This window comes from Accipiter gentilis, chromosome 18 (assembly GCF_929443795.1).
Source record: "Accipiter gentilis chromosome 18, bAccGen1.1, whole genome shotgun sequence".
NCBI classification, from domain to species: domain Eukaryota; kingdom Metazoa; phylum Chordata; class Aves; order Accipitriformes; family Accipitridae; genus Astur; species Astur gentilis.
Window position 1 is genome coordinate 21018684 of NC_064897.1, and position 27438 is coordinate 21046121.

The window sequence follows — 27438 nt, forward strand, 5'->3', positions numbered from 1 at the left end:
GTGGGGAGAGGGGCTTGCTCTCTTTTGCTTCAGATTCAACACTCTGAGCTGAGGAGGAAGGAAGCCCCAAGTTCAGAGGAAGGCGTGTGGAACAAGGGGCAATCATCTTTTAAAGGCCACCAGCTGGCCCCTGATTACCTCTCTCTGATTAGCCTTGCCTGCTTTCTCCAGGGCCATTGGACTTCAGAGCAAGAAAGTGCTGGCTTGGGAAGACCAATGAGGTTGTCCTACAGTGTTATGTGCCTGCCGGCTGCACCTTGCCACAGGTTGTGGTCTGTGGGACCTCCTGGATAGAAACCAGGAGTAAGCAGCAAGAGATGATATGGCTGCTGGGCCAACCTGAAGAGACATGGTCCTGAAGATCTAGGAGTTGATAATAGAGGAGCTACTGTGATAATGGACAACAGTGACACAAGGTGGAGGAAGGGAAAATTCCCTCAACAGAAAATCTAGAAGGACTTGGAGGTTCAAGGAAGCAGGAGCTCTGAAAGACCAGAAACCAGCTTTTCTTTACAAAGAAGAAGTTCCCTGGGTTGGGGCCTCCTTCCCTGAGGGTTTATTCAGGAATAAAACAGATGAGTGTTCCCATTAGGCAGGGGGGTGAGATACACTATCAACAGGCAGTAGACAGAAGAACCAAGCTGTGGTTGCTGTAACCCACCAAATAAAAACAAACAAACAAAAGGAGAGGAAACAATAGCAGACAAACAGAAATGAGAACAGTGCAAGACAAGTTGTCACCAAATGCACTCCACTGACACTTCACCTCCCAAAGGGTAGTATGCACTGAAAGTCGAAGTCCTCTGGTCAGCAGCCAGCTTTTGAGCTTAAAGCTCAAAACACTGCCCAGTTCCTGGAAATAGCAATGCTGGGAGTGCAAGGAGGTGATAGATGAGAAAGCCATGGTCCTCTAGTCTATCTTCCATACCTTCACCTCTGGCCAGCTCCTGCTCTTGATTTGCTCCTGGCTGACGCTGGAAGTGCAGATTTCTGGGGAAATGGGCTCGTAGGAACGGAGAGACAAGCTTGCAGCCAGCAGGCCCATCCGGACACAAGTATCTGTGTCATGTTTAGCAAGCATCCCTGCAAGGATTCCTGCCATTAAGCTGTGGAGAGAAAGAAAGGCAGTTTTGAACCCTGTGGGAATGGCTGTGTTCTGGGGAACACGGCTGTTTGTTTGTAAGAAGAGCACTCATTTGGACCCAAACCAACACTTACAGGAGCAGAATATGTCACACAGGAGGGGTGAGGTTATAATGAAAAGTTTTTGCTTTTTGATATTTATTTTTTAATTTGGAGTAACAAATAGTGCTATTTATTTGCATTTTATTTGTTTCTCATCTGAGAAATTGAGGTACTTTCCAATTCCACCACATTTGCTATTCTCCTCAGTATTCCAGGTGAGGCACGAGAAAAGAAAGGAGTCTAAGAAGGGAAGAACCTATTTTCCCCTTGCACTCCAATTATTTTGTCACTTCCCTGCTCCTTGTTGGTGCCTTATTATATTCCCTCCTTTCCCCAAAGGGGTGGATGGGAAGAGAGGTAAAGTTTTCATATGTACGTGAGAGGGGCAACAGACACAGATGAAAAAGAAATCCAAAGCTGAAATGAGACTGTAGATTCAGATTTTTGTAAACTTTCACTGTGGTTTTCCATTTGAGATTTCCCAGTAAAAATGATGTGAGTGCTTGGAACAGCAGTCACGCACAGGTCCTCACAAGGCACCATCATGAGAAGGGGATGACTTTGCCATCTGCCTGGCCTGCAGGGGAAGGCTCTGTTGAGGCATGGATACGTGCAGGGTGGTGTTTGTGATCGACTCGAAACAACTACCGTTTGTTCATAGCTAAGTACAGTAATGATGCTCGGAAGCTAGGAAAGGACAAAGGAGGAGTGAAAGAGAAGGGAGAAGATACTGACATTTGAGAGGCAGAAACAAGGACAGGAAAATGTGATGGCAGAGAGGATTAATGAGCAAATCTATGGAGAAGGGGAAAAGATCACTTTTTTTTTTTGTGTGCTCTAATTACCTCAACATCTTTTTATCCATAACAAAGGCACATAAGATTATGATTTCCATAAACAATTCAATCTCTCAACAGCTCCAGAAGTTCAGCATAAATATTTGGGGGAGCATCCCCTAGCAATGCCGTGTGCAGGCACGCGGTGTTATGTTGTCACGGCAGCCCGGTGCAAGGAGCAAACAGCCGCTGCTCCCAAACACGCACAGCTCCTTGGGCAGCACCTCTGGAGCTGTAGGAGAACCACAGGGTGGAAGAGAGGTGTGAGGTGTCCTGGATCACTGTTTCTGGGTGCGCAGTGTCCCCTGAGCAGTGCTTCAAAAGTGTGAGGGTTCATGGGGGCTGAGCCGTGAATGTGTTATTGCCCTGGGTTGTCCCCTGCTGCACAGTCCCGTGGAAGTGCCATCAGGCTGGGCTTGGGCAGCTTGACCAGTTTATGTGCTGTGGAGATGGCATATATGTCAGTGTAGTGTTCTGGCATTTGCAGCCTGTTTTGGCACTCTTACTCTGTAGAACAGGGATTTCTGCTGCTTAGTGCAGCAGCTAAGGTTACCAGAAAGGACATCCCCAGATGAAGAAGAGGATGTGAAAATTCCTACTTGGACCTGGGGACGCTGGGGAATGGGATTTCCAGACCAATATTACTTCAGCAATGGGAGCAGTAATGGGCCCTTAGCTTTCATAGTTTTAGAAGGAAAAACAAACTTAAAGTACTCCTGTGTAACTCAGTGGAGGTGTTTGGCAGCGGCACACTGTATCTCACCTTTGCTCTTCCTTTAAATTAAGCTTTTTAAAAGGGAAAGGAAAAAGATGTTTACCTTAGCCTCTAGGAAAAATTGTCCTGTGGTAAGGGGTAGCTGTGTACCAAGCAGATGGTGCAGAGAGGAGGCTGTGTCCCTGGAGGGACTGGCAGAGGGTGGGCACATCTGCCAGAAGTAGTGAACAAATTAGTGAGCAAAGCTGAGCTTTCCTTAGGACAGGCTGACCCTCCGAGGTTCCTCCCAGCCCCCATTCCTCTGCTGTTACGCTTACTGCTCCAAATAATATTTTGGTCTTCTTTGGAGAAGACCAGCTTGCAGTTGCATCAACTCATCTCAGAGGTGATTTGGGACACAAGGAGCGTGTCCTGGTGTTAAGTGGGTTAACTAGGTTGGCATGAAGTTATTGATTGATCCTAACTCAAATATTGAGGACACTGTAAGTTTAAAAAAAAAAAAAAAGACTTTTCATTCTGCCCACTCAGAAAAAAAGAAGTGTTGCTATGCTGAGTTATTGGTAGGTAATAGTAGAAAAATAAAAGGAAATACCGGTCACGTACAGCCTTTTGGTCTAGCCCAAGGCAATGAAAGGATAGAATCAATTATTGTAATGTATGAAGCAAGAAGAAAAAAAACCTGACTACTACATATAGTTTGACAAGCTAACAAGGGGCATAATAAAATATTAGTCTGACAGACTGAGAATTGATCAGTGGGGCTAGGAATAATACCTGTCATTTCCTACTCCTATGTACAGTGTTGTGTGAACAGCTAAGTGAATTATACAGCAGACTCTTTTGAAGCATGAGCTATTGCCGGAGGCAAATGCAGAATGTGATTAAATGCTTTTATAGGGCGATTTTAGCTACTGAGTAGCAGTCTGACTTCCATTGGAGAAGTCTGGAAGTAAAGGAGTTAGTAAGACAGCTTTGATGTAAGGTGGTTTACTTTGCTTTTAGCAGCTAAGGCCAGACTAATTCAGAACTACTAGATTGCCATGAAAGGCTTGGATCTAAAAGAAAAGCAAAACTAATAATGGCAAGCCTGGTTTCCAAGATGCATATGGGGACATTTTTAGCAAGCTTTGCAAGGAATCACAGTAACCAGTCCTGTTCTTATGTCCTTAGTGTCTGTTCCTCAAGCAGCAGAATGTTGTTTACCTTTGCAGTAGAATTTCAAAGAAATCTGATTATGTCCCTTCCACATTTAGCTGGAGAAGACAAAGTAGTGAGCAATATACCTGTCGCCAGCTCCCGAGACGTTGACTATCTCCTCTCTGCTGACGTGGATGGTGGGGTAGTGGGTAGCACAGAGGCTGGCAGCAGCAGTCTGCGGGGGAGAGAAGGGAAGTTAGTGGGAATTGCCCAAGCTGATAAGGCCTGATGTGGCTGATGCCATCCAGACCTGCACGGATGCCAAAAAAAGAAAAGGGAGGAAAAAAACCAAAAAAGGCAATAATCTTTTTTCACACTTTGAAAGAGACCAGCGATTTAAATGAAGCTTCCTGAAAAGGAAGCTTGCACTCATGAATATTCATGGTAAGCACATTTAAAACTAGCTGACTTTAAACACTGCTGCTAGGAGCCAGCAGTATAGGGACAGACAACTTGATTTTCTTTCAGAGCTGTGTATTCCACCCCCCAAACATGTACATTTGCCAGCAGTGATGCCATGTTTCCCAGGACTGCTGCCATGCCACCAGAAATAGCAGTGATGCTGTGTGGTCCCAGAAAAAAGCAACTGAGAGCTCAGAGTTTGTTTTCTGTGCCCTTACCTGTTTGTGGGCTCCTGGATGAAGCGAGATGCTCCCTCCCAGGCTCTTGCCACACAGGAGGACACCGTGAGCGCCGAGGGTCACCACCACACAGTGCAGGTGGGCCAGCAAAGGGCGGGACAGGGCCACTGCAGTCTGGACAACATCCTCCAACCTGGACGGCAGCTCTTCAGACAGTGGGGAGGAAAAACTGTGATATAACTTTTCAAGGTCCTCAACTGGCCTTTTTATGGGTTGGCAGTCTATTTATGAGCACCACTACTATTTATGAGCACTTCTGAAATGTGGTTGATATAATTTTTTTTCTTTAAATCATGGGAAACATGGAATTCTCCAACGTTAGACTTCCATACCGTACCTCCATCCTGTGCTGAAGAAACCACCCCTCATGGGACTAAACATGTCATATAGAGATCAAAAAACTGTCCTGAAGCATGGCTTCCTTGTCTTAATACTGTTGGATTCCCACCTGCATGTAGTGGGGTATTTAATTTCTGCAAAGGGTGGTACTGTTGGGACAGGTGCCCTCAAAGCATCGAGCTTCAGAGACATGTTTACAAACCAGAGCTTGTTCCTGTTTAGCTGATGAATTGAGGCAAATGGGATCTTTAATTTTGGACAAGGAGCCATCCCAAGCCTACTGTGCTCTCTCTAGATCATCATTCCAGCCTGGGCAGTACAACCCACGTGGAGAATGGCTGTAAGGTGGAAGACACCAAGAGCACTTATGAATCCCCACTGTGTTATAATCCAATTTGCTTGAAATGGGGGCTGAAGCAGAAAATGCTCTTCTCCGTGATCTAGGTTATCTAAAAGTGTGACTGACCCTTCTGAGTATTCAATACCTGCTGGCAGAGGGTTTCCGAGGGTCCGATTTATTGCTCTTAGCTCTTGCAGGTTGGGGGAAATGTATGTGAGCGCTTTCCAGCTGTCTGAGAGGAACGGCTTAGAGGCCTTGTTCTCATCTGTCGGCTCATAGCACACTTCAAAACAACATTGCAATTGGTTAGTTAATTAATTCATTAGTGGTCCATCTCTACATCAGAGCGGGATGCAGCGTAGAAGGCTTAGCGTGATCTACACAACTGGGGTTATACATGTAATAGAAATTTAAACACTATTTCCCCCATGCCTGGGACAAGGTCTCCCAAGATTTCCTTTCCAGTGCTCAGCAATGAGCCAGTTGCTTCTGGCTCTGGAGTGATATAATCAGACTCCAGTTTTGTTACACCTCATAGCTGGTTTTGGAGCCTCTGCCAAGTTTTAAGAACATTGTCTCCTTCTTCAAGATTTGCTTTTAAAAATGAAGGCATAACTCCAAAGGTTTGGGAAGCCTTGTGAAGGGTCCCTAGCATGCCAAGGGAGGGGGCTATGTATTTTATGGGAAGTGGGAGAGAAATCTTCTCAAAAGATGCTTTAGCACTTATTCTGAGAAGCAAACTATATTGCTGCTCAAACTGGCAGAAGTACACACATTTGTGCTTGCCTTGAGATTAAAGGCAAAGGGAGCAGCGTTGCCTGGCTTTCTGGCAGTGCCCAAGGGCTATAGCACCTACGCTATGGGAAATGTGATTTAGCTGCAGAATGACAAAAACTCCGAGGAAGCAGAAAAGTTTCATCCATTTGAAACAGAGTAGTAGAGTACAGAAAGGAGTCCTGAATAACACAGCATGTCAGACAATAACTGGGTATCTCCAGCAAGCAGCAGCGGAGAGCTCTCAGGGTGTGCGGAGTGTTTTGCCACACATGCTGTTAGGAGCTATAGCCCTGTTAGGGCCAGAGCTGGGCGAGTTCTCCTTACCTGCTAGCTGATGCTCTCTAGCTAGTTGGCAGACGTACTGAATAGTGGAAAGAGGCACATTTCCATCAATGCAAACTAGCGGGGCCTGGCACAGGTTCTCCTTGAACTGGGACACCTAGTGAAAATCCAGGACACAGAGCAGAGACAGCTTGAGTCACTGCAGAGGGACAAAATAATTGCAAGTCAGACTTGGGATGTAGGATTTTCACTGCTGTTGCAGCCCTTAGGTACAGGCATGAACCTAAAAGAGTGATTCCCTAAGGAAAATGGATTTTTCCATTTGCCTCACCTCCTCCTTTTCTTCTCCTTCCCCCGCTCCCTGCCATCAAGAGCTGGACTCAACTGGCAAGGCCCTTCCAGCAGAGACAGATAGTTGCTGGTCCTCACTAGACCACTTTGGTACCCGTGGGTCACTCAGAGACCTACAGGGAAAGGGAATGCTGCTAGTTAATGCCACTGTAGGATTCTCTGTGCTATGCCTGGCTTGACTACGCGTTTGCTTGCTGTGCACGTCATTTAGATGTCCTCTGTGCGCAATGCCTCCTAAGAGGTTGTTCATCAGAGTGTTTTACTCCTGGGTCCTACGGAATGGTGTAGAGATGGAGGACAGGGGAGCAGTGGAGTGGGGAGTTGCCGTTCCCTCCATCAGCGCTCTGAGGCTGCACGACCACTGCCCGAATGCCAGGCCAGTGCTATAGGCTCTCATGCAGCATCTCTCCCACGTCTCTGCTAATCCTGGTGGAAAGAAGGGCTGCCAGAATGCACTCTGCAGCAGAAGATTGGTTCAGAGTTTCCACTGGCTACAAGTGTTTTGTAAAGCTCAGGAGAATTAATCTGTCAGGTAGTGGTTTTCTGTGCCAAGGCTTGGGAGAGGCAGGGTGGGGATGGAAGTGGGAGCAATGACCATATTTTTCCCTAGGAAGTCTCTACCTCTCGGGCATCCTGCTGGTAAGTAAATTGCACTTAACTTCTATGTTGCTGTCAGTCATGAACCACAGGCTTTTGTTCTGTTGACAAAACAACGAGCAGGGAAGGAGGGCGCAGTGACGGGGCTTTCACTGAATCAGTCCTTAATCACTGCTTCCATTAGCCCTGACATTTTGAAGGTTTGGATGTGCTGAGCAGCAGTGCCTGTTGATACAACTTAGCATGTAGAAACAACAGGGATGGTGGGGAGGGGATGGAACAGGAAAACTTGCTTTAATCAGTGTTCCGTCCACTTTTTTTTGTTTCTCCCTAAGGGGAGAGATACCATTTCTGCAGGTGGACTGGATTTATTGCTGGCTTTAAGGTGCCAAAAATTACACGTTAGCTGGGACTAGTTAATGAAGAGAATTCTGGCCTATACGTCATGGATGATAGTAGTGGTGATACTGTATGGAGCAGAAACAGAAACTTCATCTGGGTCAGCAGCAAGAGAGCTCTGGTAGCTTGCCATGCTGCTATGTCAGTGGCCAACGGCTGGGGTTAACTTTAGCATTTCCCATATTCCCTCTGCACACCCATTCCCTCCTGGTACAGTTTCACCGGTTGCATTTTGTCATATGTCCACGCTCTTTCTCATAAGAAAAAGCTTACAAATCAGATGGTATGCATACGTATTGCTCTGTTATCTGGTGGTGGATGTCCATATCTCCCAAGCCGACGCTGAGCTCCCCAGCACTAGTGATCACAGCACAGTAAGTGGCTGTGCTCTTCCCCTCCAGCTGGAGGACGGCGCTCATGTCCTAAAACAGGGAGGACAGTCACACATGGAGCACGTTTCTCCTCCCTGCCACACTCGGCTCATTCTTTCTCTGTGTCCACCTGATCGATAGCCCAGCTTGCTGTTCTTCCTTCACCCTCCCTTCTCCCTTGAGATAAGCAACATTTCAGAAGTACCTCGCTCTAGCCAGTGCTGGCAGATGGCTATTTTTTAATATTTGCAATGCAACAAATGCCACAGGTTAAAGAAATCATTTAGTAAATGAGAGCAACAGGTCTCTGCCATGCAGTTCCATAGGTTGTGTCTGTTGTAACGGAAGAGCGGTCTGCAGCCCTGCCTGCTCCAGCCATCCATTCCCATAGCTTGTGACACTTCAATGGCCTGCTGACATGCTGGCCTGCCTTGGTGGCATGCTCCAGCTAGCGGTTGTGTTAGCCACCTCTCTGACTCCACAGCCTGATTTTGAGGGCAGCCTTGGAACCATTTTTACAGCAGTGTCGCAGACATAGCTATGAGGTGTCCTTCCTCTGTGGGTCCTGTGAATGATCTGCTTAGAGAACTCAGGGCATTTCTTAGGATATACGTGTGGACAGAGATATGCATCTGCCCCAGTAGTTCACGGGAAGCTGGAGGTTTTAAGGAAAGGGTCCTCTCCAACACTTCGTGGTAATGTTACAGGCAAGGCTTGCGTGACGGCTGGCCAGCAAGTCCACCTTCCCTTGGGAGACTGCTCACTTTGATGGCACAAACTGCACTGTGCTGGGTAGAGGAGGGATTATAGACCTGCTGCTCCGAAGCCCTGATAAACCAAAAGAGTTAATGTTCTTATTGCTTCATTTACTGAGTTGCTCAGGTAGCCAGAACCAAGGCCTCATGTGCTCTGTTTGGATACCAGGACCCTGAGGGCACTAATGGGCCTTAATGGCCTTGACCAGCCTCACCTGGGGGTTCTACCCACACCCTTGGCTTCTCTTCAAACCTGCCTCTTCCCCGTGGGGGTATCTGATGCTCTGGTGCAGGGCTGTCCTCCTGGCTTTCTCTGCTGGGGTGGTGATGCTCTGCTTTCTTGTCCTGGGGAGCTCCAGCTGCTCCTGGCTCCCTGACCTCGGTGGACAAGCTGCTGCTGCAGTCAGGTATTCCTCTGGTGCACGGTTGGGGCATATGCAGTTATGTGGAGGACTCTAGTCCTTTGGCCTTGGGAGATGTCCAGCCTGGGGTCCCAGTTCCAGGTTTTCTCTGTCATGTGCTTTACCCAAACCAGGCTGATTTTGGCATTGCTTTGTCTATGCTCAGGGTCAGGGTTTACGTATTTCTGGCTGTGCTTAGGCCTTACTAGAAATTTTTGTGGTTCCTCCTGATTTACCTCTCTTTCTCCTTTAAGCACCACTCCCTGGAGCTGAATTCAGACCCCACAGTTCAGACTCCAAAGGGTACATGCAGCTAGACTGTGTTTTGGAGGGTGGCTCCTTGACTTCTAATTGCCTGTAACTGAAGGACCATTGAATTATTCCTACTTTTAACCTGATGGAAGGTCGCTTTTATGTCTGCCAGGGTTGAGAAGACTTTTCCCTCTACATAACGTCATCACTTCCATGCTTCTGAGGTGCCACTACTGTGCAACGTACCATGTGATGACAGCAGTGCAGGATGGACTCTGAATGTTCATCTTTCCCCATGGCTGATAAAAAGAGAGGAGTCCGTCCAAGACGGCTTAAGCAGTCTAAATAGCAAATAGAAACAAAATATATTAATAAATCCATCAGAGTACTGTGAACACAGTGACAGCCTGTGCAGGATGAGTGTCTGTAGGAAAGTGCTCTCCTGAAAAACTTAATGCCCATCAATCCTTATCTAGAAGGATGTTCAAGATGAAACTCAGCCACAGCTGCTGCAAATGATGGGCTGGGGTTGAGTGGGAGGATCTATTTCTGCCTGCTGCACCAGCACTTTGAATTCTTTGAATTTTTTTGGAACATCTGAGAGTGGAGGAAAAGAGAAGGAGGGGGAAGAAACTTCTGTACTTCCCTGGCATCATCTTCTTTACCATCACAGGCACATGGGCTTTCCCACATTGCTTCTGTGCTCGGCCATTCCTGCTGCTAGCCTTCCCACACTGCTGTTCCCACCATGATATCTTACTAGAGCCACTGAATCTGAATGGATTCACAGGAAACCCTTCCTCCTCTCCCTTCAGGTTACCATAAATTATACTTCAGTGGGCGGCATTGTTTTTCTCCCCCTCAAGCTTCTCCATTTGTGATCTGAAGTGACAGTAGATTTGTGTTAGGAAGATTTGGGAAAGGTCAAAAAGCCAGAATAATCCCAAAATAATATTGTAATTTGCCCCTCCTAATTTCAGTCCCCAAACACTGGTCTGTTCCTGCTTGTGGTGGAGCACCAGGTACAGTGTGATCCTTTCCTGTTGCCAAGGTCTGTCGTCCTTTCTCTTCTACAGTAATTCCTGTGGCCTACCTAGTTCCTCTTGTCCATGGTGCATGGATGATCATCTTTGAACAAGGTTATTCTTTTCAAATTCTTGCTCAAAACATAATTCTATTCTGACTGTAGCCTGGTATTAATTCAACACTGAGGGCCAGGCTGTTCAGTGGTCATTGGAGATCACTGATGCTATTTAACTTTGATTTGGGGTCACTGTGCTATATGGTAGTTAACTTCATATTTGTGGCCCTTTCTTTTCCTGATCCCAACTCCCTCCCCTCTTATTTCTTGGAATGGCCCCTGCCTTTTCCAGGCAATCTGCCCACTGGTATACTGCCTAACGTGTCCCAGATCTTAACAGCATTCAAGAGCTCCTGCTGTTGAAGGAATACCAAAGGACAAATCACAGCTGGCATGCACCCACAGGCAAACCCAAGTACTAGGCACCTGCCAGGTTTCTTCCAACACCGCCAAAGGTTCGTCTCACTCTTCCAGCGTTTGTTTGCCCACCGCCCTGGAAGAATAAATTGTTAATTGGCAAAACTGGGAGGGCTACTTGGCATAGATGCTACGTCTCCATTAACATGGGAAGTGAAGTTGATGTTGCTGAAACATAGGTCAGCAATTAGAGGGAGCAGAAGGCATTTAGCTATCAGATTGAGGGCAATACAAATTTCTACAGCCATCTACAGACTTCAATCCTGATGACAAAGGGCTGCTTCCTAGGAGGGGAGATATGCTTGATGTCCCTATGCATTGCTATTTTGGTCTTTTTTGCTAAGACCTCTTAGAACAACGCTAACGACTATTTCAGTTGGTATGAGCAGCCCTCTGAATTTACCCGCTTACAACAGCGCTGGGATGCCAGCACTGCTGACCCTGACCTGATGGACTCTGCAGCTGCCTTCCAGGCCACTTAGCTCCCCCCTTAAGCAGTTTGGGGTTTGGTTTTGTTCTGTTGGGGTTTTTTAAATTTCTTTATTTTTCTCTTTGAAGGTAAAAATGAGATTTATTACCTTTGCCTGTACTGCCTCTGTATTTTACTCATGGAAGGATCTGTTTCAGTGTCCGAACACTTTTTCACTCACCATTCTCTTCCCAAACATCTCCCTCGTTAAAAATAACCCTGCTTCTCCACCTGTCTGGTTATCAACTTCTTTTTTCTCTTGCCTCTGCCTTCGACTCCTCTGTCCATCTGTCAGTCTGTCACAAACAGCCCAATTGTCAGAACACAGGCAATCCCTCACCCATCTCCTCCTCCATCTAATTCTTCTGCCAGAAGAATTACATCAGTAAGTTCTCAGATCACTTTGGGCTTCATCTGACTATCAAATGGTTTTAAAGCTCTTGTTTCATAAAATTCTGAAACATACTTTCCATTTCTGAAGACAGCTTGCCGCTGGCGGTCATAATGATCTTCACAGTTCTGGATAATTCGGAGCTTTCAAGAGTATGTTGAGCATTTGGGTGGCAAGCGCTGAAGGGTGTGCGTGCCAACGCACAGCAGCTCTTGGCCCAGACTCTCTCTGCCCCATGTTAGCCCAGAGGCACCAGAATACCCCTGCACATACACATTTTTCTTGCTTGTAAACATTACGATCTATCCTAAACAAGTGAAAGTATTGCCATCTCACAGTAAGAAATATTCTGCCTCCAGCCCGTCACTGTTCTTGGGCGTTCCCCAAGGACCTCTCTTCTTCCCCCATGCAAAGCTGTACATCTGTCCCTTGCACACAATGCTTTCTTCTGCATCCAGCCCTACAGCTGTAAGAGGCTGCTCTCCCATCTAAATATGCTCTTTTATTACTCCCTTCTGACCTCCAGGCTGGTTTTTTTTGTCCTGACTCTCCCCAGTTCTGTAAGACTTGGTGCTAATTCTTGATGCCTTTGCTTTTCTGTTTGGCAGTTCTCCAAGCCTTGAACTGCTCAGACCACCTGAGCAGAACTGCTGTATATAACCAACCTATGGCCTCTGTCCATCTTTCCACTACTTGTCACTCCTCATTAACCCAAATGCCCCTCCATTACATTTGCTCATGTTCCCTGAGAATTGCCACAGTATTGCCAGGAATAAGGATATTTCCATCTGCAACTGTCTCCTGTTGAGTGCTGCAGATTTCGAAAGCACTGAGCTTGGCTATTTTAACTCTGAAGCTCACTATCCATAATGGAGGCAGCCAAGGAAAAAAAAAAAAATAATCAAACACTCCAAAGTAAAAAGCAAGGGTGCTTGTTTAGGCAAGTCAAACAACATGGCTTTGAATACTGGCCCCTATTTCAATATTAAAAGAGGGTACTAACTGCCATCAGTAATAAGCACAAACTCTATTTTATGCAGTTCCACTATCAGTTTTTCAAAACTGATGCCTGCAGGCATGTCGAAGTACTCATGAGCTCCCTTCATTGTCTGGTGTACTGATCTTCCCTTGGTCCCCCCCACATCCCAAAGGCAGAGTTTCAGGTTTTTTACCCCAAGCCTTGTCCTAACAGCAGATGTACCAGCCTCCCGCTCAGGGACCCAGCTGTGGGTGAACTCTGCTGTTGTACAACCCCACGGGGGCCTAAAAGAAATGAAGATGCTAACTCTCTCTTTAAAGTAGCAGGTGGGTGCAGCGAAAAATTAGCAGCCTGCTTCTGAAGAAAAAGAAATGAGTGGCTCTCATTGCACCTTGCCAGCTCAGCTGGTAACTCCAAGTCTGAGTGGTACTTGGGTATCATCTCTTCTGAGTTGTGTTCAGGTGGGGCTGGCTGAGATGAACGAATTTAGAGGAAAATGGGCTTGCTGAGATGGTTTGAAATAAGACTGGGCTGATGCTTTCTGGCAATGTTTCAGAGAACTGAGAGAGTCTCCGGGACCTTCTTCCACATCTTAAGAGGTTTGAGCTCCTAATGTAAAATGAGACTTTGCTCACCCTCTGGGTATTCTGAGAGAATTATAAACATAATGCTTCTTCTGGCACCTTTCTCTGAGCAAGACTATGCATCTTTCTCTGCAGGTCAGATATAGTTACTTATAAAGCACTTTGCTTCTGGGTAGCCTTGAAAGCCATGTGGGAATTACAACCAGGACAGAATGCAGCTGCTTTCTTGCTGAGATAGCATGAGGTGTGAGTGGTACCCCAGTGCTCTGCAACAAATCCAGTGTGGATGAGGGTGGGGCCTGCTGGGTGCAGAGCCCTTTGGAAAAAACTGTCTTTAAAAGCCAAAACAAAGCAATGCTGTTGAGAGTGCCTTTTTCCTCTGTGCCTAACCACAGCAGCTGTCAGCAGGAACATTTTGGCTATCAGTTCCCAAATCCTCCTGCAGCTTGGCATTTGCGTAGCTGCCATGATGGACTTGCTGCTATACTGAAGGGCAGCTAATGCCTCACTTTTTCATGCAACATTAAAATCTCCTTTTTCCTTTTCCCCCATCGGCTGTTCCCAGCGGTGTCTATAGCTGCCCGTGGCCCCTCACTGTGCTGTGGGTCGTCCAGGGATCTGCACTCAAATCTGACACGCCAAAGGTGGCTGCCCACCCTTGGACATAGCTTAGCTCCTTGTCCTGATAGCTGTGTGTGGGGTATGTATGTTATCACTTAGATCACAGCTGAAGCAGTTAAACTTTTGGTTTTGCAAGCCTTAATAGCTGATGGCGCAGCATGTGTCACCCTCAACCATTATAACATTGTTTGGCCTCTGCCTCTGTGTCACTGAATAGCCAACTTCCTTAAGGACAGCTTCCCCAGCATGTCTTTTCCTATCTGACAGAGGTCTCTACAGACTGCCCCATCTGACAGCAGGCCTCGGCAATCGACGTAGAGTAATTCGAGACACCAAGCAACTTTTGAGCAAGCTTCACTGCCTCAGTCTGTAGCGCTTCATACAGCTCAACAACAATTGTATAGGCCATGCAAATAGCTGTCATTTGCACGTGGAAGTCCCAGGTTTGTTCCACTTTAGCTTCTTGGTTGTTTATTGGTCAAACCAAATTGAGAGGGTCTGGTAACATTTTAAATGTTCAATTTTTTAAAGTAATCTTTTCTTTTCTTTTTTTTTTTTCTTGTGTGACTCAAATCCTTTATGACTGAGGAAGCTGGCTCTCTTGTTTAGCTGCAGCTGTGTCAGTACTACTTTTCTCAAAGGTTTCTTTCCCCCGTGGGTACTCTGCACAGAGACTTTTGCTCCTATTCATGCTGGCTTCCATAGCTAAGACAGTCCCAGGTAGCCAGAGCTGGGTCCTACCTGCGGATTTCCTCCCTATAGAGTCTGTCCTTGAATTAGAGGTTGTCATAGCACAGTGAGGGTGTTTACCCATTGTTTCTAGCTCTTCGCATATGTGCTTCGAGAGTGGAGTGCCCTGGGCAGCTCTTCTCTTAAAAGAGCTCTTTGGGCTTATGGCATCAGAGAATAGCCCCAAGGCACCTTAACATAGACTGTAGAGGCCAGAGTCGTACGTAGAGATTGTAAGGATGATACGTTGCTCTGTCCCTCTCTTGAGGGGTAGGGATAGTGACTTTCAGCACAGGAACAGAGTAGGGCAGTATGTATCATTCCATTGCCCACCTAGACAACACATCAAATATGCAGCACTACTCCCAAGTTTGTGCATGTGTGCACATACAGACATGCAGATATCATGCACAGATATCACCTCCCCCTCCCCCCGCTTTGGCTTGGCACTCCTGTAAAAGTAGCTGGAAATGGCAATGGTGCTAAGAAAACTGCTATAGATACCGTACCAAGATGACAGGGTTCTGTGCCTTGGCTATAAAGTCAACGTTGATACCTCCAATCACCACCTTTAAGAGGGAAGAAAGAGGTAAAAAGTGGTTGGAAGGACTTGAGGAAAAAAGTTTCCAAGTCTTCTTTGCTTTTCATAGTCACTTTTCCCACCCTCTTGAAAGCTATCTAATTCACAGTGTGAAGGCCTGTGCTTCTTTTGGATGGCTAGACACAGGTTTGTACAATCCCGATTAGAAAGAATCATAATCTCTTCTATATGTTGCTTTCTGAATTACGCCTGCTCATAGCCAGCCCCAGCATGGCAGGTGGGATGTTACTGTGTACACATACAGGTGCTGGCGGTTTCTCTGTGTAGTGACAGAGTAATATAAGAAGTTGCATGCATCTGGTCATGTCAGTGCCCTTGAAGTGATCTCTCTTGGGACAATTTCTGGCCCACCAAACCTCAGAAAAAGTCAAGCATTGCTGTGTAAAAAAGCAAAGAAAATGGGAAAAAGTGGGGAGAAAAATGCAGTCATTTCTTGCAAGCTCCCAGGAGAAATTGCGGTACCCAGTGACACTTTACAGATCACTGTCTTATTGTCCTACAAAGCCAGAAAAAGCAATACAGCTCCACAAACAGGAAGTTTCCAGATACTCTGGGGACATACAGCTGTTTTTTCTCATTTCATCAAATACTGGAGTCACTGCCCTCTTTTACATTGACAAATCCTATTGCAAATGTGTTTTAGAAAATTTTTCAGCTCTCTGAAGACTATCTAAAATAGATTTCCTGTAAATTATGTAGCACACACAAAAATCCAAGATAGTGAATAGAGTGTTAGGGTTATAATGGCTCTCATTTGGGATACGCTGTACCGCTTGTAATTTTGGCTATCACAAGCAGGAGGCCAACAAAAAGAGATATTTATAAAACGTGTATCGCTTAGCAGCTCAAAATATCTCCTTCCACCCTCTTCCAGGTCTACTCCTGTAGTCATGAGTTCCCTGGCACTGAGAGCAATGCAGTTGAAGTTGTACATAAGGGCACAGCAAAAGGTGAAAAGGTGATTAAAGTTTTAATGGATTTGATGGTTGAAGAATGGGATTAGGCCACTGTCAGTGTTTATTCCCTGTAAATGTGGATAGGGGGAGAAAGAGAGGATATTTATCTGAGAAGAATAAAATACACCAAAGAGAAAATGTCTGCTAGTGTGAAGCAGAAAGATTGGTCTCTGGCTGAGTCACATTTCACTTTTGGGAATAGATATAAATTTATCCTGTGCTGTCAGTAGAGAGGCATTATCTGGAGGGCAGCAGGGAACTCACTGGCTGAGGTGGGGTTATGTCCTTTCGCTGAGGTAGTTTCCCTTTCCTTCTGGCTTTCTGTAGTTTGCTCAGCGCCACTGCAATGCAGCTGCCCACTCTGGCATTGTTCTGGATCAAAGCAAGGTCTGTTTGGCATTTCTTTGAGGAGAAAAAAAAAAATACCAGCAAGATTGACCTGTCAGAAGCCTATATAGGAACTGCCTAGAGGGAGAAAGAAGAAAATACATGCTGTGAGACTTCATAGATTTGATTCCCCTATACCATAATCCTTTGGGGGCACATATACTGGGTTACAATACTGCATGAACACCCTGAATTTTTACATTTTTTCACCTGCCTCCCCCTGTGTCCATGGAGAGGAAACCTGTCATCTCCATTTGACAGATAGGGAACAGAAGCAAAGGCTTCACAGAGAAAAGAGAAGGTGAAGTGCTTAAACTAGAGCCAAGAGTCTAAAAACCTCAGTGGATCTTGGCCAGCTTTTCCAGAAAGAGATGCCTACTGAGATTTTTGCCAAGTCTCTATAAGCAATTTTTTTAGCAATTTCACTGGGAGCAGAGTATCAGAGGCTTTGAAAGCCCTGCTTTGTGGCTGCATACAGCTCTAATATCCACAAATGCCTTTACCAATCTGTGCTGACTGACCAGGTCTCCTAAAGGGCTGGCAACAGAGACTAGATGTGAACCCAGCTCTCCCAGATCCTACACTGGCGTCCCAGCCAGTAGATCTGCTTTTTTCTTGCCTGTGCAAGAGGATTCCTGCTCACCCAGGGGTTTTCCTCCCAAGTTTCTCTTACTCTGCACCCTCATGAAGAGTTGGATAAGGCAGTGTGATGTACAGTGCAATGCTCTGGGAAGTTCAGGTACCTTCCAGTCTGCAACCCCACCATGGACAACAGTGTCCTGAGACTCCATCACAGAGCAGGCAAGCTCAGGGATCAGATGTGAGGGATCTCTTTGGGCTCTGGACCACCTGCCATCTGTGCTGGCCTCCAATTTTTAATGCAAAAGTGGATGAGGACAGTAAGGGTGCTCCTGAAAAAGCAGGATGCAGTCGCTAAGCTCTCATCTGTTTGCAGATACTGAAGTGTTTGCCCCTTGCTAGACTGTGAATAAAGTGACAGTGTTTTCCACCAAGAATTATCAGAAGATATAAGAAGTACACTGGAGTACTTCCGCCGCCCCCTGTCCCCCTGCCTTCAGTAAAAGGATACTGGAGTCCAGCGATTTCCCGTCAGTTAATTCATTGAGCATCTGTAACATGAAAGGGGTCAGTTCTTTGCCTGTGATCCCTTTGGACCTGCAAATATAAAGAAAATGCCTGCAGATGAGCAGGACTGAGCTGAAATAGCATCAGAGAGGAAGCACTGCTGCTAGCAGATAATTTATCTCCATAACCACATACCATAAAAAGTTCTGTAAACAAGCTTCAGGCTAGATAAAACTATGGCTGAAAGCATGTTGTGGGCTCACCTGTGCCCAAGGTTAAGCTGTGTTACAGCCCCTGCAGCAGTGTCCCAGAAGTCATTTACTTCTGCAAGACCACTGGGTGAGCAAAGGATGGGCTTAGGCTGCTTCTCACCTGGCTTTGCTGAGAGCTTGCTGGATGGCCTCTTCGATGACCTGGCCTGAGGCAGCTCGCTCCTGGGGACAAGGCACTGCTATCAGCACCCCACTGCTCAGACCTAGCCCCAAAGCACTGGCTGGGAGAGGACAGGTAGACTGTTAGTGGTTCTCCTTGGATAAATTAAATGCTGAAGGAAAAGGGTAGAGGAGAGTGGGTGTGGGGTAAAGGAACCCACATTGCTGGAGCTCCTGTTCTTAGCTGACCCAAGGACAGGGTCTCCTCCAGCTACCAATCAATTGACATCTCTCTCTTTATTTTGAGCCTGTCTGTACAATAAAAGGGGCAAAGAATTATTTTTTTTTTTTAAAGAAAACTGATTCTACTTCCAAAGGCCCAGAAGCTGTTTTTGTAAGCACATTAACGTACATGTTCCCTCCACTTCACCAGCATGAACAAAATGTGTATGAGTATGCCAAGGTGGCTGCAACTAGCTAAAAAGCTTGCTGTAAAGACTGAATTTTCCTGCTCCCTTATTTTCAAAGAACTGAAGCAGGAATGGGGAAGGTGGGATGGCTTGTTTTTCGGGACAAACTCTTCTCCAAAGTTAAAAAAGAAAGTGCCTTATTCAAAGTGATTTTTGTGTCCCTCTTTTCTAGGGCCCTACGTGGGCCTTCCCCTTCTGAAACACACCAATGAGTTCAGCTGCCTCCTCTTCATCCCGGACGTGATACGGTGCCTGGAAGCCGCTCTGGCTTGAGAAGAAGGCTGGGAACTCCCTTGACTCTCCAAAGGCAGCCACACAGACTCCCTGAGTCTCCTGCAGCAGTGGAGGTGAGACAAGCAGGTAGTCAGTGGAGGAAAAGGGAACCCACCAAAAGAATGGGACTTTTTCCTTCTACCCAGCTAGAAACTGCCTTTGTTTAGCACAGGGTTTGGTTACTTTATACACCCCATTCTATTCCATTCTATCACCAACATTTTTCAAACCAAAGAGCCAGACATGGTAACTGGTTAGACAGAATCTGGCTTACTGAGGCACAGGAGATATGCACGTCCTTTGCTTGTGCTCGGAGCTGGTCAAAAGCCATGCAGCTGTCATTAGCACAGTACTGAGTCTAAGGTAACAACCTGTGATCTGAAGGTATGTCTTGAGTTGATGGGAATATAAATGAGTTCTGTTTGTGATTGAGAAGTATTGATGTTGGCTGTAACCTGAAGTGCTGGCCCTGGTGGTTTCCAACATACCAAACCTTAAAAAGTGACTCTACTGAAAATCATCCTGATTTTAATTTTAATTCCAATTTTATTTTAGTGTTTGATGGGTCTAGCTTGCCTGATCCATCAGTTCTGAAGCATTCTCCCAGAAAAGCAAGTCTAAGGCCAGAGAAACAGGGCATGGCTAGCGTTGGCCTCAGTTGGAACAGCTGCTGGAACAGCCCCTTGGGCATGGATAGATTTATGTTAGGGAGTAGCCCAGTGCTTGTATAGCCCCAGGAATAGAGAACTATAAATATGGCTTCACATCCTCTCAACAGTCATTTCTAAAAATCTTGGGCTTAATACCTGCCCCAACACTACTAGGCATTCTGTACACAAAGTACAACATTATCTGCTTTCAGGCTCAGCAAGCCCACGCTACCTACCAGATATTCCAGTGTCCTGCCAATATCAAGGATAGACTTGACTCCTGCAGATACAACAGCAACCGGAGTTCGTCCTAGCTCTGTCAAGTCAGCACTCACATCCAGAGCTGTCAAGGGACAAGCAGCCACTGTGTGATTGATTGTGTTGTACTCCAAGCTGATGTGATCTGCCCTCTTAAAAAGCCATATTTGCCTAGGATGCCCCTGCCTGCTTTTGTAGCCATTTAGATCCACAAACAAATATTACAGGTTTAGATCATGCCTTCAGGTGTTGAGATTGAAAGAAATATTGACAAAAAGAATTCACATGGCTTAGGGCAGAGGTGCAGCCTTGCACTGTAACTCTCAGCTCTTTGATCACATCAATAAACAGCATGCAAAAAATTGGTAGAAAAGAAAGAAGCAAGTGTTATAAAGCAAGGACAAAGTTCAAGGAGATGGAATATAATTTAAGTAGATTTTGATTCTGGTATCGACATCACTGGCAAAAAAGGTGACACGGGAACTTTGCTGACTTCAGGGAACTCCCTGATCTGGAATTTACATCACATCTGAAAGGGATGGCATCCAGCAGGGCAGTGCAGTTATGCTATGCTAGGAATATATAAGGCTAAGAAGAAAGAATGTACTTAAAGGTCACAAACTACAACGCCAAGGCTGAGCTGTTTATCAGAGAGGGGCAAGCAACTGTAACACAGACCAGGGCCTAAGTCTCTTTTGTGGTGAGACTCTCCTTCTCCTCAGCTGAGAGAAAGTCTGTAAGAACACTGTGCTCGGTAGCCAGTAAGTATCAGGTTATTCAGCCATTACTAAGTGGGAGAGGTACCGTCCGCTCCTGTTGCACCAGCAAATGATATCCATATAACCCCGTGCAAGCAAAGGATAAGGAAGAACTCCCACCCTCTTAACAACTGGCCAGTGCTCAAGAGGAATATTTTGAAGCTTCTGGAAAGGAGACACTGGAGAGAAAACAACCACAGTATGGTCAAGAGGAATGATAACTTTCCTGAACAGACAGTTACTGCAGGACAGACTGGGAAAAAGGAAGAAGATGGAATTAAATAAAACAGTGGCAACATAGATAAAATAGAATGTTTTGATTTTCTTACTGTTCTCTCCTCCGCGATGGACACCTCCTATGCCACCTGTCACAAACACGGGGATTCCCGCTTTGTGTGCGGCAATCATTGTTCCGGACACGGTAGTGCCACCAGACAAGCCCTATCAGGGGACAACCAGTTGCAGTCAGAACCCAGGGTGGCACAGAGAATACCACATACAGGCAGCTATGGTTGTAGTCTATCACACAGCAATGTCACAACAGCCTGCTGTCACCAGCTGACAAGTGAAATTCTGATACAAATATTCTATTAGGCAAAACTGCAGAGGAATCACTGTCCCTGCTATGTAAGCTGTTCTTGCCCTGATGATAGTAAAGGCCTTTGTTCTCCAGAGCTTTCCAACCAGAAGGCTTTACGGGCAGCTAGGGTCACCTTAAGCACTGTGTGCATTACTTGGGAGGGCCTGTGTATCACATAGTTTACATGTAACGTGATGATGCCTTATCATGCCAATAAGAATATTCTTAGCCAAGGGCTCATGGCTTGCCAGCCACTCCAGAATGACCTTTCAGGAGCTCTATTTCATAGCTGCTATTCCCTTACTCTGTTGTATTTTGACTCTAGGTAGGACCAGGTTTGAGCTTACCAACAAGATACCACTTCACATTATATTTTCAAGAGGTTTAAAAGCCACCTGGCTTGAAGCTGGAGAGCACTATACTATTGCTGTATAGAAAACACCACAATAAAAAGTCTGCATACCATACCTGGCTGAGGACGTAAGGAAGATCTCTCCGAGACACTTTAACTACGTTTTTACTGCTTGCCAAGAACTCAAGTTCCTCGTCCGTGAGTCCCACGTGGATTCGACCCCTTAAAATACCTACAGTGGCTGGCACTGCTCCATTTGTTGTTACAATTTCTTCCACCTCTCTGGCCATGCTGCAATGAGATAAACAAGAAAACAATCACAAAATTAGTGAGGCAAACAATCAGAGAAGAAAACTGCTGTGTTTGAAGGCCATCATCCCCAGTTTCCAGTTTTATACAATTCTTGTGATTTCAGCTAAGTCCAGTTCCTCTTATGTATCTTCCTAATGGCAGAAGTCTTTGCATTTGAATTTGCAGAAGTGCGGAGCTCCCACTTTCAGGATAGCAATCTCCAAGATCTGTGCTTCATTTTTGAGAAAAATCACTTAACTTACAGGCAAATCTGGTTATACAACATACTGAAAATAGGGATCCTCTCAAAATAGGACCTTTCTGTATCTATTACCTCTTATTTCTCTGAGATCACAGAACTTCACAAAAAAACCAGGCAATTCAAGCCCTGCTCAACTGATCAGGATATATTTCTCACAATACAGGTAGTTAGATATAAAGTAACAACAGTGTAAAAAAGCTGCAGCCTGAGGATACTCTAGGGCTGCAGACTAGGTCTTTCTAAGCTTCTCAGGTTTTATACTTGATCATTTGTACACTGTCCTTTTTAAGAGCAGCTTCTTCTCCCTTTCTGAGCTATCTGTACATACACTAGGCAGTCTTCAACTACTGAAACCACCTCCTTCCCATACCCGAATTTTTAGAGCTTCATTCTAAGATAGAATGTCAGGCAAAATAATGGCCAGGTAAAAAGCAAGATGGAAAATCAATACCAAAACCTTCCTGTGCTTTCTGGAAGCAAGGATGGAGAGGAGAGTGCAATGATTTCTGGCACTGTAACTCAGTGAAACACAAATCTACTGAACATCAATAAATAAAGGGTAGAGGTGGTTTTTTTTCTATGCAGGGCACAGAAGGCAGTGAGGGACCAGCAGCTCTTACAGTAGCTGCTCTGAGTGGCACTAAGGAACACTACTGTGTTCCAGTCCTTTTTGCATTACAAAAGAGATACCAAAAGAAACTGCAGAGTGTTTTCAACGTCTGCACAAACTATGCAGCTGACAACACTGGTAGCTCTGTCTTAGAGCAAGTGATGACACTATCTGCTGCCACATTTTAAAGGAAGCCAGGAATTTAAGGTGTTGTATAAGGACATAAATAGGTACCCCATACGTGTCATATGATTCTCCTCTACTTAGAAATCCAGATATAATTGGTTTACACCGGAGCTCATATTCTGCATGCCTAGGAACCTGACGTTTCTGTTTGCTCTTACAAGGGTTTTGGGTTGACCAAGAATACTGATACTGATCCACCAGTTATATGCCTTGCTCTTACAACTTTGTTGAGCGAGGAACATCAAAATCCATCACCTCAGATTCTGAGGATAGGTCATGCCATGTGTAATGATGGTACTTTCCAAGGCTACAACTGGTCTCCCCTCCATCAGCGCTTCCTGTACAGAGGGCTGAATCTTGAAATAAGCACCTGAGGATAAACACAGAAAACTGAATTATTTGCATGGGTATTTGCAGTAACTACTGAGCAGTTTTATAAAAGGCAGACTGGCATCATCACAATAAATTTATTCCCCTCTTCAGCTGTTCTTTGGGGTGAATTCACAACTAACTTCATGAAGACTAAAGCTGTGTTTCATGTCAGTGAAATAGTTGCAAAATATTTCTACTGTTAATACAAATAATAATCCTCATCATCATCACTGAGCACTCCTCTGCCACCATTTTTGCAGCTGGGTTGTCATTGGCTCCAGTAACATTACTTTAAATTAATGTTACTGTGAACGAACTGAGCCTTGCAACCATGCCCAAACAATATGTTTTAAAAGAGTAGAAGCACCAACGATACCATAGTAACTCCATATATTATAAGACTATCGTGCATCAAGACTACTGTTGCTCTTCGCTTTGCTCCCAGAACACTGCCAGCAAGGTCCCTGCTGCATTCAGATGAGAAAAATGCTTTTCACCCAGGAACTGTTTCAGAATACGCTACTCACCATGCAGAAATCTTCTCACCTGGGTGGTCCCACATGCCATAGTGGACACATGTCTTCCCAGGCTGTAGGTTATCTTCCTAATCATCTTGTGTATATGGATGGTCCTGAGATAACAAAAGTCAGGTAAAAATGAAAGAAGTAATTTAGCAATGATGTGACTGTGTGAAACTAAACATATCATCTTTTGCTTTGATCTTCGAAGGTAAACAACCCTTGCCCAGGAGATTGCCTGGAGACTCCTGGTGTTTCAAGCATAAGCCAGGGTGTTGAAGCAAAATATTAAGCTGCAGAAATGGAGTTGGAAGAGTTCACCTGGTCCATTGTCAGTGCTGGGCTGAAATCATGGTGGAACAGAGGAAAGGATAAGAAGTAACAAACTAGAGAGAGTTTAAAAGTAGACAGCCTTTTAATTTCCTAAGATACTTGCTCACGATAAATTTCAGACTCGGGCACTGCCACCTCCAACCTGAAAGATCACAAGGAGAAACCTACAAGGTGGACGCAGGCAGAGGAATGCTATAAAGAGTTGGTCTTTGCTGGTGCCTAAGAGGAAACAAGCAGTTCAGTAAAATAAAGGAGCGGAGAACCAGTAAACCAGGCTGTAACTACAAGGACGAAAGAGCAGCTTTCCATAGAGCCGGGAGTGCTTTATGCAGGCTCACACGTGGTAGTGCAGACCCCCTGGGCCACGTTGTGATGTCAGGACCAGCCAACACTGTGTTCTCGTTTTGGCTACAAGTGCAGCGAGTTGGGACAATCTGGTACTTTCTTGTCCTGGTTATGGTACAGTGAGTTAGGACAATTAGGCACTCCCTAACCATACCTGAAACTACTGCTGCCTGGATGGTGGCCCGCCCTGGAAGGTGCCAGAATTACCTGACAAGAATTGTGGCCAGAATGGAAATATACTGACCAAAGTCAATCATCTTGCAATCCTATAGTGATCCTAAGTGAGACCCTTTGAGCTCTCTGGGATTACAGCAGGCTGTGACCCAGCATCTCCCTGAGTTGGGACGCCTCTTGGTAGATTTTGCAAGGATTTCAGAGTAGATTTCATGAGGATTTCAAAAAGTAGATTTTGGGAGGATTTCCAAGATCGTCTGCTGATAGATGCTGATGAAGAAGAAAGGGTCAAAGATTGTCTGCTGACAAATGCTGACAAAGGAGAATAGTGAGTAATTCACTACAATTAGATTTCACAAAGTTTCAAAGATCATTTGGTACCAATAATTTACTACAATTGACAGAGAGAAAAATCTTGAATGTAGGTTAAACTCTGTATCTCTGTGTGTGTGATTCAATTTAGGAAACTTTGTAGTGTTGATTATAGCAAATTTTATTCAATCACTCTGATAATTGCCTGCTAAGTATTGTTAAAAATCGTATAACCTAATCTTGTGATTTACCATAGTGTTAGAAATCCTAAATTGCTGCTACCTCAAAGTCACATAGGATCCATAATCACTCATTCCCCGACAAATTGGCACAGTAATTAAATGGGTGATTTTCCTTACCCTTTGTATTCCTTCTATTAGACAGAAACCATTGACCAACTCTGGGACTAAGTCTGGATCCAGCTGCACCTAGACTCCTCCCTGAGAAGGAGTTTAGAAAGCAAGGGGGTTCACTCTGAACCTCGTGACTCAACGGGAGGGTTTCCCTGACAGTTTTGTGTCTCCCGCCTCTGTGTAAATCATTCTAAATTGATTCTAACTTGTTTTTCCCTCGTATGTTTCTTCCATGTAATAAGTAATAGAGTGAACCTTGCCATTGAATTTTGTTAAGTTGCACTTTTACAAATTCACATTAAAATCACCTTTTTTGCTAATACCTTTGATGGTGATTCTTTAAGTGATCGAAATCACTCATTTGTGACATCATGTTACATCATCCTTAGTGTAAAGCGTGAAGGCAGAGTGGCAATTCAGCCCCAGCAACAAACTCCAGAACTCCTCTGGTCTCCTAGCAACTCCTATTCATTTTAATTAAATTCATTTCCAAACAGAGAAAGAGGGGGAGAGAATTGTAAAGGTTGAGACTGGTCTGGTCTGGGCCTCGGGGCAGTTTCACTCAATGCCTGGCTGCTTCACATATTTTCCCTGGGCATTTGGCCATATCCCTCAAGCCTTTCTATTTCTCACCCCTCCAACGGGAGGAAAGGATTTCTTTCTTCAGTCCTTTGTACCCATTGTTAATTTAGATGGCAAATTAATTAAATTACAGTACTGTGTTCATGTTACACTTAGCAGAACACGGCTCTGATCTCAGTAAGTGTGTGGCACTACAGCTAGAGAGAAACAACTTATACCCAGGAAGAGTATTTTTGCCCAAGTCTAAAGACTTCATCTATATAGGGCAACTTGGGCTGTGTAACGCAACAAAAGAGGGACTGATTCAGCTAGATCAATACATGCCTGACCAAACCAGTATGATTTTCCACTTTCCAAACTCTTTTAAAGGACAAAAAACTTAATTAAGTTTATGGAATCATATCACGACACAGAAGTGGGAAAAGCTCTTAGTTCATGCTCACAGTCTCTGCCTGTGCAGTGCTAAGCTCAGCAGCCAGCAGCCTGAGCTGTTCATGCAAATGTCCTGGTATTGCTCCATGGGTGTGTACACACCTCTCGGTCTCCGGGGCAAAGTCAGCTTTGGAATAAATTCATTAAGCCAACAAGGTTACACCAAGAATCAGTTGAGCTGCTCGAGTTGTGTTCTGAATTTTAACAAGCCCCCAAACTTTGAAGCGCAATAGCCAGGAGTGCCCAAGCTGTGCTGGCCAGTGGATAAAAACCAGCTGGTCACCACCTGAAACCCACTACGAATTAGCTGATGTTTGCTGGAAACTCAGCCAACTCTCAGCCTGAGCTGGCTGAAAGATTTTTGAAGCTTGGCAAGTTTTGCAGCGAGACCCATCCGACCTTTCACCTTGCAACAAAACTTTGCAGATTCCTGGTGGAAGTTTCAGGCAACTCAAGCCCAGACTGGCTTTCCTCCCTCCTCCAAACCGTCCCTGCTCGCCTCCCCTCGTGATCGATCCGGCTCATCCGACCTCATGGAGCAATGGCCTGGCGTGTTCTCTTACCTCTGGGTGTCCGTCTCGCGTAGGGAGGCCGGGTGGGTACTGGAGCGGTGCCTGGGCAGCCCTGGGAGAAGGCGGGAGGAGGGGGGCTGGCAGCAGCTTGGGGGTGCGCGGGCCGGTGCTCCTGGCTGAGAGAGCCCATTTATTATTAACCACAGGCGCAGCTGAGCTCTGCAACTGCTCGCTGCCTGGGGTGCAGGGGGCCATTTCACGACAGGGTGAGGAAAGCTTCTGTGATTATTTTCGTTCACACGGTGCCAGATTTTCCCCTCACTCTTTAAAAGACTTTTCTCATTTTTCAGATTCCTTTGCTGTTAGACTTCTTTTTTAATCAGTGAATTCATTGCTTACTAAAACAATGCCTCTGCAGACTGAGCCCCTTTGTACTTATTCCTAAAAAGCAGAGGAATTGCATTCATGCCTCCCCCTCAACTTTGCCAAATACAGCTGTTAAGCTCTTTCTTCTCAGGGTAAGAGCTCTACCCAGCTGTTGGCCCTCCCAGTGAGGAACGCTGTAGGTCTAAAGCCAGTCGTGGCAATACTCCGTATGACACAGGTGCCTGGCTACACTGTGAACACAAGCTGGATTCACAGAGAAAAACTATCGTAGTCTCCTGCTGTAAAGACAATCTACTCTAATGGGTTTAGGGTGGCTTT

General features: G+C 45.5%; 1 protein-coding gene across 1 annotated transcript; it reads right to left on the minus strand.

The window, feature by feature from the left end:
• Nucleotides 1-546: 546 nt before the first annotated feature.
• On the minus strand, nucleotides 547-25516 carry LOC126047723 (uncharacterized). The gene is made up of 18 exons (XM_049821745.1): nucleotides 23700-25516; nucleotides 23056-23170; nucleotides 21568-21742; nucleotides 20849-20960; nucleotides 19740-19846; nucleotides 18787-18913; nucleotides 18112-18232; nucleotides 17744-17829; nucleotides 16531-16655; nucleotides 15219-15278; nucleotides 10946-11012; nucleotides 9685-9779; nucleotides 7953-8081; nucleotides 6355-6469; nucleotides 5399-5536; nucleotides 4554-4720; nucleotides 4020-4108; nucleotides 547-1106 (listed from the first exon to the last, which is right to left on the minus strand). The coding sequence occupies exons 1-18, from the start codon at nucleotides 23878-23880 to the stop codon at nucleotides 911-913; spliced, it is 2205 nt and encodes a 734-aa protein (XP_049677702.1). The 5' UTR covers nucleotides 23881-25516; the 3' UTR covers nucleotides 547-910.
• Nucleotides 25517-27438: the final 1922 nt, after the last annotated feature.

What these genes read in the sequence shown, in the direction of transcription:
- LOC126047723 (XM_049821745.1), bottom strand. Translation starts at nt 23,880, where the DNA reads ATGATATGTTTAGTTTCACACAGTCACATCATTGCTAAATTACTTCTT. An exon ending in CCATCGCGGAGGAGAGAACA is followed by an intron (nt 19,847 to 20,848) that starts GTAAGAAAATCA and finishes GTCCCTTGACAG; the next exon opens with CTCTGGATGTGAGTGCTGAC. An exon ending in CACAGAACCCTGTCATCTTG is followed by an intron (nt 11,013 to 15,218) that starts GTACGGTATCTA and finishes TTATTCTTCCAG; the next exon opens with GGCGGTGGGCAAACAAACGC.